Raw genomic sequence first — 12,500 nt, 5'->3', positions numbered from 1 at the left:
CAAGTGAGTGTAAACATGATGGGAAATGTAGGCATTGTATTCTCTCCTCAAGCTGTGTGGTGTTTCTCTTTTATTTTCTGAGGGCCTAATGCAGCAGTGCACCACTTTGGTCCTCAGTGACTAATGGGTCCTTTGCCCACACAAACAGTAGCTGGCCTTTAGGCGTAAAGTTTGAACAATGATGACCTGATTGATGTCTCCGGAACCAGGCAGGTCCACTGTTTGTGTTTGTGTGTGTGTGTGTGTGTGTGTGTGTGTGTGTGTGTGTGTGTGTGGTCACTACCAATCCTTTTCCTGCACGTGACTCAAACACACGGGTGTATTTATTTTTCTGCCCTCTGGCAGTCATTGTGACTGGGCATGCTCCGCACTTCAGCAGATTTTAAAACAATAAATATACATTTCCCCCCATGGAGAAAATTATTTGAACACACACACAAACATCTACTCAGGAGTGGACAGTGTGAAAACAGCAGGTTTCCTTGATTTTGGAACATCTAGGCCTCACCCCCAGAAGTTACTCTGAGTCAATTGTAAAGTAGAATAGAGTTCTAGACATTCTTCAGGGTCAGGTTATTCTTTAATACTACAAAATAATACTATTATTCTTTAATACTACAAATACTACAAGCTTTTCATAGCCAGCCCAAGCTATGGTGCTGTTTTTTTGGGGGGGGGCAGTCCCACTCATATTTTTCATTTTGTTGGACAGATATAGTGAAGACAGACAGGAAAGTAAGGAGAAGAAGGGTGAGAGGGCGTGTCAGCAGGGCATGAGCCGGATTCGAACCCATGTCGACATGGGCATATGTGTGCACTGTAGACCATGGTACTAGACCACCCCAGGCCACAGCTATGGTTCTGTTTAATCAGTCTAAAACTTAAGCATGTCCTTTGTGAAGCCAGCTTATACATTATTACACATGGCTTCATAGCAACACTCCTCCACACTCAGTGATCAGAGGGAGAGGTGGGTGGTCTCTACTGTACAAACCCTCAGTCCAGACAGAAGGGGGCAAGGGTGGGGTCCATGGGGGCGGTGGACTAGAGAGGCTGGAGCCCGGCACATACTCTCCCCACACAAACACTCTCTCTCTCTCCTGCTGTCCTTCCGACGCCGGATTACACCAGCCCTGTTAAGTGGCTGAGCTGCAGAGAGAGATGTGTGTTTGTCTGTTCGTGTGAGCATGTATGGGTGTGTGTGTGAGTGGGTCTAATCCCCCCTCCCTCTCCTCAGAGCAGGTATTGTTGGGGCTCTGTCACCCCCTCAGACTCCCTGCAGACCGGAGAGAGGGTTTGTCTAAAGACATTTCCTGTCATTTGTTCTCATGGGTCTTAAGGTTAACAAATTAAGTTCCGAATTAAGGCTGAGCGGGTTTCTAACGAGGAGTCAGCATTTTCCTCCCAAAAACCCTCTTGGTTGTGTAATCTGAATAGTACTGGTGTTAGCCCTGTGAAGTTAAAGAACATGGACACTTACTGTAAAACATCTTCGATTTAGTTTTATTCTGTAGTGTTTAACTGTATTCCAATGGCTCCAGGGTCTATGATCTGTAACATTACGTAAATGTTATGTGAACGTTTTCCCAGTATTATCCTCCTGATGCAGGGTCGATGAGAGTTTAAAGATGCCATTCAATTGTTTTTCTCTACAGAGTTTTTTCCCCTCAGCAGCATTGTTGATTTCATAAGAGTTGCTTTGGTAAATATTTTCACTTCCAAGTATTGTTCCTCTGTGAAATAGTTGTTTAGCACGGACACACACACCATGCCAGGCCCTAACAGGCCAGGGAGTATCAGCTGAGTCAGCAGGCGAGGGAGGGAGAGGGGGAGGGAGGGAGAGGGAGAGGGAGGGAGAGGGAGAGGGGGAGATAGACAGACAATCAGTCAATCAGTCAGTCAGTCAGTCAGTCAGTCTGTGGCTCATATTATTGTTTGCTACAAACCCCTTCATGGTTTGTGGCCATTTTGTTTTACTCATGTGTTTGCTTGATCCAGATGGTGTTTGTTCTCGGCTGGATTTCTCACTGGTTTGTGGCGGGATTAGTCAAAAACTCTATTTGGATTTACCATGTAGCAAGTAAACCATGTGAAGATATGTTTCCCTTGGTGGTTTCTTGTGACCTGGTATCTGATCCTGGTAATAACAGGTTTTTAGTAAGAAACAGAGCTGGTGCTTCTGTGTGGTTGGAAGTTGGAGAGCTGAGGGATTCTGTGGGATGCAACAACACTTGTCTGGCTATGGCTGACCAACTGTCCCTTTGTAATTACATCTATCTTTAGAGGTGTTGTGCTAGGAGTGAGTAGGGAACAATCATATTTGATCACAACAAAGTGAAGAACTTTTGAAGCTTACAACGCATGAACGTACACAACCAAGGAATTACAGTATCTATTTGCACACTCCTACAAAGTCTCCCAAATGTGTCAAACTGTCAACAGTTCAACTTATTGGTGATGTCCACTACCACCATAAATGAAGACTGTCCTCTCTACACTAGCTGTTCATTAGCCTGTTGGCCTCAGATCTGTTGCTGTTAGCCAACTATCATTGTCATGCCAAGCATAGCACAAACCGATGTGTTGTAGCCGTGCTACCGTGTATTGCCCCCAGGGGGATATTACGAGCTCTTTTGCTCCACAAACACAGAGTCATATTCAATCACGTATCCTACAGCAAACAAATGAAGGACTGAATCTGATGCTTTCACTTCCTATTCTAATTAATACTGAGGCAGAGCCCTGTGTGCCATTGTTACCTACTGGCTCTGAAAGCACTGACGAGACCTGCACTGCCAACCATAACACTGTAGAAGGAGGAGGAGGAGGAGCGGGCGGAGGTGGAGGGGGAGGGGGGAGAAGAGGGAGCGGAAAGAGAGAGACTGACTGACTGACTGGCTGGCTGGCTGGCTGGCTGGCTGGCTGGCTGGCTGGCTGATTGACTGACTAACTGACTTGACTGACTGACTGACTGACTAGGGAGAAGTGAGCAGGCAGGATAGTCATAAAATCAAAATGGCTCCTGTTGCCAACATCTGTGTGCCAATGAAAACATACAACGGCGGAGAGAGGCTGGTGTTACTGTAAGAGTGCTATTGGTTGCTACAGCTCCAGTGAAAGTGGTAATTAAAAGGCCCTTTTATCCTCGTCTCTTGGGGTGCGTCTCAGTAGTCTAAAGTGGCTTCCTCTCTGTGTCCTTTCAGAAATTCTGGATTTAAAGTAAAAAACAATGTGGAGGACGCCTACCACTACCAGAATCTGCTTTCCCCTCTTTCTTCATGCCAGTGCAATGACAGCAGACAAGGAGAGGCCACGATGCCACTTGAGACTGGCCTAATATTGAAGTGCTGCTGTATTAAGCTATGATGACTCAGTTTGATAAGCCAATGAGATTCAGCTATCCCAAGTCACTATAGTATTCAGAAAGACTTGAATATGACTTCAGAGGCTGTTCACAAGCAGGTATTGTGCCATTGTTGAGTCATAGTTCCCTCAGTGGTCCAGTAGAGGCAGGTTTAGACCAGCCAGTGTTGCCGTCACCTCATCATCCCTTAAAGTTGGTGATTACAGGTGTGCTGTCGTCATTCTGCAGTAAATAGATGTTAGGTTACAGGTAAATCCTGGTAAATAGTCATTAGAAGGTTTGGGTTTAGCAGGTTGGGGAACTGGTACAAACACCTGTCCAGAGATTGAATGACACAAGTAGCAGCGAGTGGTTGTGTTTGGACTTATTTCATGTTTGGCCGTATCCTCCTCTTAAGATCCATGCACGCAACTTGCTTTCGTGATTGACACAAAACATAAATGTCGATTCTTCTAACTTCTGTACTCCCCCCATAGCTGGTTTATCAGTAACACATTTTACACCCGTTTTTTTTTTCTGGCATTTTTCTTTAACTTCTAATTTTATGCTGGATTTACGTGACCGGTTTTGTTGTTTGTTACTTTTTTCCTGCCTTTGTGTCTGATATCTGTTTATTTTTTCTCCTTCCAAAATTCCCAGTGTTCTGCTCCACCATTCTGATGCTTGTCCGGTCTGTGTGTGTGTCTGTGTGTGTGTGTGTGTGTGTGTGTGTGTGTGTGTGTGTGTGTGTGTGCGCACGCCTGTGTGAGAGAGAGAGATGGGGAGAGCATCTGGTACTATGTCACGCTTTCCACTGAGTCCAGTAGAGTCTGTTTGTTTTCAGATCTGGTCCGTAACAATACCCTCCTCTGACACACACTCGGCTCTAAGCATGCTGAGAAAATAAGCCCAAGCCATAACAAGAGCCTTAACAGTACCCTGCTCTATAGGAAAGACCTGCCTTCACTTCCCGGGCTCCTGGCTGACTCAACTACTGTCCTTTATAGATTACATGAAAGTCCCCAAAATGTCAGGAAAACAACTTCCTTGGCATTATTTGGCTCGATAATGCCGCACTTGCATTGTGAATTCAGTGTTCTTGAGAAAACAGAGGAAAATGCACCTTTTGATGTTTTTAGAATAATAAATAGTCACATCTGTCCCCCTAGATACTGGTGAACAAAGGCCTTTTGTCTGGTTGTTTCTACACCGGTGGGGTTTGAACGAAGGCGGGGTGAGAATGTTCCTTATGACTCTGTAAGACCTATGACACACACACACACACACACACACACACACACACACACACACACACTCCCCCACACCCCTGCTCTAAAACACTATTATTTTTCAACTCTCCTTTCATTCCCTCCCCCTCTCTTTCCCCCCACCCTGTTCTCTCTCTTCCATGTCGCCCCCCTAAGGGTAGCTTAATTAAAATCACTGGGTCTGAGGCTGCACAAATACAGCAGGTATTCACTGGTTCTCAGTAGTACTGCAGTTTTGTGACGCAGTCTTTACCTTCGTTATAACTCTACACACACTGAATACACGGTGACTGTTACACGATCACACCCAGCGTCAGTGCTCTGTTGTTAAGCTAGAAGTCTATGCTTTATCAAACCACTACAGTGGGCAAGACTGGAGTTGTTAAGCAGATAATTGTGGGAACGTTGATCATGGCATGAGTAACTGGTGGGATTTCATGGTCTGGAGGTTAGCGTAGAGGCCTCTCCTACAGACCCCAAATGAGCCGGTAGAGGGGCCGTTGATTTGATCAAGAAGGAGGGAAATATACAGTGTGTGCTGATATTACTCAGAATCCGCCTCTTGTCATTGAAGCTGCGACACAATATGAATCCCCTTTCTGTCCACCATGACGGCCTTCCAAAATGCCCGCCCGACTGGTTTAGAAGAGAGGGGCTGTGTCTGGGTTGTGGTAGCCTTCAGATACAGAGAGCTAAAGTGGCCTTCGATGAGTAAGATGTCTACAGAGCAACTTCATCCTACTCCTGGGGGGGGGGAGGGGGAGAAGGGCTTGAAGTAGATTGACCTGAGGAAGTGTGAGAGGTCCGGAGGTCAGGGTTGGGTCATGCCCCTGTCGGCTGATCTCATGTTTGTGTGTGTTGTAGATCCTGGATGAGATTGGGGAACACGGCATCAGGATCTACCAGCTCCCAGACGCCGACTCAGATGAGGACGAGGAGTTCAAGGAGCAGACCAGAGTACTGAAGGTGTGTAGAGACCCATGCATCTACCACTCAAGACCGAGGTACTGGAGGAAAGAGACACATAGAAATACTTCTACCACAGCACCACTAGGGACAGCAGTGTGTGTGACCACTCTGGAGGTTTAGTCTCCGTGGTTGTCAGTGTAAGGCAGTGTGCCCGCCTCCTCATCAATAACCATTGTTCTCCTGTCACCATCTGCATCTATCTCTCCTTCCCTCCTCTCTCTCCTCCCTGATCTCTCTCTCCGTATTCCTCTGTTCCCGCACCCCTCCCTCTGTCCCCTACTCATCACTTTTTCGCACCATCCCTCCCTCCTCTCCTCCCCCTCTTATCTCTGTCTCTCAGGCTAGTATTCCATTTGCTGTGATTGGTTCTAACCAGCTGATTGAGGTCAAAGGGAAGAAGATCCGTGGTCGCCTTTACCCCTGGGGGGTCGTAGAGGTCGAGAACCCTGAACACAACGACTTTCTCAAACTCCGCACCATGCTTGTGTGAGTCACCATGCCAACAATGCCGCCTGACGTCATGGGATAAGGATTCTGGGTGGTGTAGTTTCAGACAGGATCACGACCCATCAACTAAATAGGCTCCCTTCCCAGTTGAAAACGTGTATGCAACTTTTGTTGAGAAAATAATGTGAAGTGAGATACCGAATTATCCACTGCAATGTTACCTATAGAATAAAGATAAAGTTAACAGAATACATGTAAGCTCCCCCTACCTCATGAAAGATCATTCTTACATCTTTCCACTGTCGTTGGATGGGCTATATTGCCATCTAGTGTTTGACAAGAGGAGTGTGTGTGTGTGTGTGTGTGTGTGTGTGTGTGTGTGTGTGTGTGTGTGTGTGTGTGTGTGTGTGTATTGTTACAGCACCCACATGCAGGACCTGCAGGAGGTGACTCAGGACCTGCACTATGAGAACTTCCGCTCAGAGAGACTGAAGAGAGCTGGCAGGTGGGTCTCTCTGCAGTGGTCCTTATCCTCATTATAACACACAGGCAAACACACAGGCTCAGAGAGAGAGAGTTTCTGTTGCCTCTGAACACCCAACACACTACAGATGTACAGGATCAGGTTGAGATTATGTTGTGTGAGAATCACTGTAGAGATTCACGGTAATGAATTCTGAATTGCGGCATCCCCTTCAGGGCTGTGGAGGAGGAAGTGGTGGATAAAGACCAGATCCTTCTGCAGAAGGAGGCTGAGGTGAGTAATAATAATAATAATAATAATAATAAGTACTACAGTACTGACCACCAGGGGCACAGCTGTGGGACTAGACTGAATATTGAGTATTACAGTACACACACACACACACACACACACACACACACACACACACACACACACACACACACACACACACACACACACACACACACACACAAGACAAACAGACACAAACACATATTGAGTATTACAGTACACACACACACACACACACACACACACAGACAAACAGACACAAACACACACACACACACCTACAGGTTTTGAGAGAGAGACAGTGGTATGGGACTCCCTGTCAACCATCTTTGTTCACAGTGTGAAGCGTGGGGGGGCTAGCACCTCTTAGTTTCACATAGCCATGCCTCCAAATGACCTTGTTTTTATGCCTCCTTTGGAGGTCTGGAGAATTTTAGATTAGCTAGTCAGGTTTGGATTAAATCTGGATGGAGCATGGTAAGAACGAGCTTGCAATTCCATTGGATGTTACACTCCAAGAACCCTCTCCCACGTGCCCATAGATGATTGCTTGTTGTTATGTTATGTGTGTCTTTTCTAGACTATTTTGGGCAGGACTATTTTTGCAGTTGTTGCCTATGCTAACTTGCAACATTGAAGAATCTCGGGGGAAGGAAAAAACTGAATTGTGTTTTGCCAGTGGGCTATATGCAAAAATGTAGTCGATGAACAAGGTTAGAAGGTAATGAACAACCCTCGGTTTCCTGATTGCCCTTGATTGGCTTCTTTGTTTTGGTGGGAGTTTGGGAGGCAACGTATAGCCGGGACATTGCAATCAGAACTGTTGGTAAACACACACGCCTGACCAGGATATGACATCTTGTCTGACTTCCTGACTTAGTGGCCTGGCCTAGTTTTATGGTGGGAATTTCCCAAGCGATGTATAGAGTATTGTACAGAGTTGTATAAGGCTGGGTGGGTCACGGTCTGTGTCCTTATGTGAGGTCAGGTAAAGTATATCTATGTTAGATTTGTAATGGACAGAACCACATCAAATAGTCTAACACAAGATTAATGTCCTAGGGAAATTATCAGAAGTACATTCTTAAGTGAATATCTGTGTGTACAAGTGAGTTGAAGGCTGGTCATCGAATTAGGGCCCAGTGTATTCCTGTGATCTCCTTGAAAGCAGTTGCACACTACTAACTTGCATTCCTGCAGCAAAGCAGCTTGGGATCCCACAGCAGCTTAGCCATGTATTGTGCATAAATACATTCCTTCAGCCTGCCACATACAGAGTACCATAGAACCTGATTTAGTCTACTGCCATCTGAACACAAGAAAACCTGTACAGATTCCATTATATTTAGCCTAGGTCAGTCATATCCTGCCTTTATGAGTGTGAACAATTAAATAAATACATTTGACAGCGGTGAGGTGGAGTCACCTGAAGTTCCATGCTCAGCCAGGAGATGTGGCTATTCTCTTTAGAAAGGAGTTAGGGTAGGTCTGCAGTAAGATCTATTCTCATGAGATTCAACTGTATAATGTGTGTATCTTTCTCTCTATATAGCTGAGGCGCATGCAGCAGATGATTGCTCAGATGCAGGCGCAGATGAAGATGCAAGGGGAAGAGTGAAAGAGAGGGGGGGATTAGAGGAGGAAGGAGGTGAGCTGCTGTCCGGTCACCTCCACCTCCTCTGAATCCTTCCCTCCCCTCTCCTCATATCATACACACAGGTATGTTCTGACCAACATCTTTTGTGGGCTGTTTAACCGCTTAATGTAAAGACTGCTGGTATTTGTAGTTTTTAATCCAGCATCTGAATGCTGTGATATATTTGTGGAATGGCCTGTAATCACTGGTATTTGTAGTGTTAGTGCTAGACAGGAAGTAAACAGTCTCTGTCTGGACTGACCTCCTGTTTTCTTTCTCTCTTCTCTCTGCTCCCTAATAAAGGACCCCCACCCCCACTAGCTAGGTACCCAAAGGCAGTCTATTCTGCATCATCCCGCTTATCATCGCCATACACGCACCTCCCTCGGTCTCCATGTGTCAATCAATCGACAATCAATCAGTCAAGAACACCACAACACCGTATTGGAGGTCTTCTCCGGTGACTTCACTAATCATCAAGTCTTTTAACCTGGGTAGGGAGATCCAACACAGCCCTACAAGTGTTGTTTTTGGTAGTATTACTGATGTTGGGGTAGTGGTGGTCTAGTGGATAGTGAGTTGGACTTGTGATCGGAAGGTTGATTAATTAAATGTTGCCTTAACACACATTTGATATACTGAGGTGTGTTTCTGTGGGTTGCAGGTTTGACATTAAGATAATGAAATGATGTTGTATTAGACTGACTAATCGTGACGTTAGAATTATAAGGTTCTATCTCCATTTTTGTCAAAATTGAGTTTTTTAAATCATCTGATCCATTAGGTGTTTATTAAAGCCTGTGTGGTGTTATTTTTAAAATGTTGAAATGTTTGAGTTAGTAATTCATAAAATACAGAGGTTCCATCTCCCAAAACATAATGGAATGTAAAAACTTTGACCCTCAATATCTCTGAACTGCCCTAAACGGAGATAGAACCTTATCATTCTAAGCTCACGTAATGTTAATGTTTTTGTTACTCTGTCTCATGTATACTGCAGAGCTCTGATACTAAAGTTCAATAATACATTAACATGTCCCTCAGGTGGTGCTATTTCCTATGTTCAACAGCACAACACTTAACTATGAGGGTAACATAGTGTTCCACATGTCTATCATATGCAATATTTATGTAATACACTACTATGCTCTTGTGTATGGGTGGAGTTTGCCTTGGTCTCTCTCCATCAGTCTGTTCAAACAAGGACATGGTTTAGTTGAGTCGAATTTCCATGTTATCATGTTACTTACATATCACCAGCATAAAGCAAATACTACCAGCTAGAGGTACAAGGGCAGTTTTACAGTTAGTTTTTTTTTTGTTATCAAAATAGAGGGAATCTCTGTCCTTGTGTTTGAGGAATGCTGCAACTCGCAATGATATCCTAAATGTTTGTCATTTGTTTGTGTACGACGGAATCACTGAACGTATCATCAAGGATTAAGTGACCCAAGAATGATCAGTAATGGCAGCTTGCATTATAATGGTCCCCTCTTTGTGTTTAAGATGGCGGGATGGGTAAAATAAGGTGTTTGACATATTTTGGTCTGTGCCTGAATTCTGCCCATATTGTAATGTGTCAGGTTGTTTGTTAGATGTATGTTTCCATCATTGATACTAGCTTTCTTATACTGATCAACCTAAGTAAGTTGCCAAGTTGTTACCCTGATGTATTTATCATTGAGTAATTGAGTAATTGTCTTGCTGTTGGTGGCATTTTTTTTTCTTCTTAGATCACATTGCTTTTGTTTTCTCCCTGACATTAATCTATCTTATATATTGAATTCATGGAACTCGCATTACTTACACTGAATCCTTTTCTATGTTTGACAGAGCGTCTTTGCACAAGCCAACCATTTAGTACATACACTCTAAAGCCTTCTGAGTGTGTACATGTCATGAATGTGTTTTGGAGTGTGTTATAATCAGCATGGCATTGACATTGTTTCTGTAGCATGGCTATCTCTATACAATTCTGCAAATATTCTCACTGTCAATAGAGACCTGTTTTTAAATGTCTCAGTTTTTGTACTCAATTTTCACAAATAAACTTTCTTTAGGGACGCATTTACTAGGAGTGGTTTATTCAAATGTCAAAAGTGTGTTGTTGAGCATTCAGGATGCCACACTGGGAGATGATTACAGATGATATAACCTACTTTTGAAGACAAATGCTCTAGAATGGAAAGCGGACTGTGCTAGGCTATAGGCCGAGGAGTTGGTTTGATTGCAGCTTTAATCTGAGATTCAAACAATTACAAAGCTTTTATGGTGAGAGATGGGGCTGCAGAAATGTTACCACTCTCAAATTCATAGACAGAGCTATGGATGCAAGGACTGACTGTCCATGAGATCGAAAGTATAGTTTTAACCATGTTTGAAGCTATACAATGTTTACAAACAATTGCTTAAAACAATCTATTGCCATTTTAACAACATGATGCAACACAATGACAGGGATGATGAGAGTATAGAAAGCACAATGCAATGTGTTATCACAATGTGTTCAAAACACAGATCACACATGGAGGCTGCATATGATATTGATGGAGACAGTCAGAACAGAGGCATCTCATTTTCAACCACGATTAGGTACCACACAGAGAGGGGCGGGGCTACCCCAGACCTGTCTACTGTGGTTACACAGAAAGGGTGCCGCTGCTTTCTCCCAGCCGTCCGTTCTCAGCTACCGAGGGAGGAGAGCAGTGAAGATGTCGAGCAACATCCGATACAAGAGCAGAATTCCGGTCAAAACGGGTAAGCAAAGCACGATATCTATCGGGAAATTCTTCTTGTTTGATTGAAATAATAAATGAAGGCTAGTTGCACTATTAATTAACGCGGTTCATTGCAATGATTGCCTTTCTGATGATGGTCTCTCTCCAAAATTGCCTGGGCGTCGTTCTACATCCTTCCACCTGCTTGTCCCCCATCCGACTACAAAATGACCAATAGATGATTGCTGTGAGGTAAGAGAATCCGATTAATGCCGTATTTCGTGATTTCATTTGAGGGATGGACTACATCTCTGCTGACAGATTTTAGTAATCATGACATGTCGAGGCGATGCATAATCATAGGATCATCATTTTTCATCAAATGTCCATTCCCTAAGCTATTGAACAAATGTGTGCACATTGAAATGCACACATGACATTTTCTTTCGATATTGTGCATGCGTCTTCCGTAGGCCTGGCCTATATATTATTTTTTGCCTTTAGTCTATGACATATAGGGGGGCTGATGCCCTAAAGATGGTTGTTGTTATGCCAGCGCATCACGGGCTACAGTGAACATAGACAGCCACATGGATGAGATTAGACGCATGTAGGCTACAGACCAGAGGAAGCGCACGCGTGCTTGTTACCCAAGGCTCGCCTCATCCATCCGCGGGCGCACTTGGCCATGCGCGTGACCGTGACCTGCTTCCAGTGGAACGATTATTGCACGGCCAGTGCCTATTTAGACACTCTGTCAACTGAATGGCTGTTGATAATTGATCAGACTGACAGCGTCAGTACAGCGTCAGCGTCAGTCAGCGTCAGTACATCAATACATCAGTACTCCAGAATCTCTCCTCATAGGTTTTCCATGGGTTACCTTGAGTGACCCCTCCTGTGTCCATAGCTCAGCCCAGTTCATAGCTACATAATCCTCCATGGGATGGGAGAGCAGCAACTGCTCAGGTGACCATGCGCCTCCTCTCTACGTCTCCTCTCTCTGCCCTGCTCTTGAATGGCACACGATGACAGGAACACGTTGGATCTTGTTGTAATATTACTGTGTGTGTGTGTGTGCGTGTGTGTGTGTGTGTGTGTGTGCATTGCATTGCATTGCATTGCATTGCATGTGTGCATGTGTGTATGCGTTCATGCATGTGTGTGCGCTTCAAGCTATTGAACTCTGTGTTCACAAAAGAGCAGAAAATATATCATCATTCTGATGGTTGGAGCTGTAAAGTGGGTTAGCTGCTGAGAGATTGGTTATTTCCCAGCCCCAATGGTCCAGTAAGCCTGTGGAGTCACATGCAGTACACACTGGGACTTTATTACAAAAAAACGTACCCTGGATTACAGTTAT

The 12,500-nt window shown here is 44.5% G+C and overlaps 1 protein-coding gene across 1 annotated transcript in view; it reads left to right on the top strand.

Annotated features, from left to right (window-relative positions):
* The window catches only part of LOC308157539 (septin-2), a 17,555-nt gene extending 7,109 nt beyond the window's left edge, over positions 1 to 10,446 (top strand). Inside the window, exons 6-11 of the mRNA XM_080531118.1 lie at positions 5,476 to 5,577; positions 5,921 to 6,066; positions 6,449 to 6,532; positions 6,727 to 6,784; positions 8,337 to 8,503; positions 8,724 to 10,446. Coding sequence (XP_080387244.1) covers positions 5,476 to 5,577; positions 5,921 to 6,066; positions 6,449 to 6,532; positions 6,727 to 6,784; positions 8,337 to 8,402 — 456 coding nt within the window. The 3' untranslated portion in view covers positions 8,403 to 8,503; positions 8,724 to 10,446. The remainder of the gene's footprint in view (positions 1 to 5,475; positions 5,578 to 5,920; positions 6,067 to 6,448; positions 6,533 to 6,726; positions 6,785 to 8,336; positions 8,504 to 8,723) is intronic.
* Positions 10,447 to 12,500: the final 2,054 nt, after the last annotated feature.

This window comes from Nansenia antarctica (genome assembly GCF_963989245.1).
Source record: "Nansenia antarctica genome assembly, chromosome: 5".
NCBI lineage: Eukaryota > Metazoa > Chordata > Actinopteri > Argentiniformes > Microstomatidae > Nansenia > Nansenia antarctica.
The sequence above is the reverse complement of the archived record's forward strand: the minus strand, read 5'-3'. Positions and strand labels throughout refer to the sequence as shown.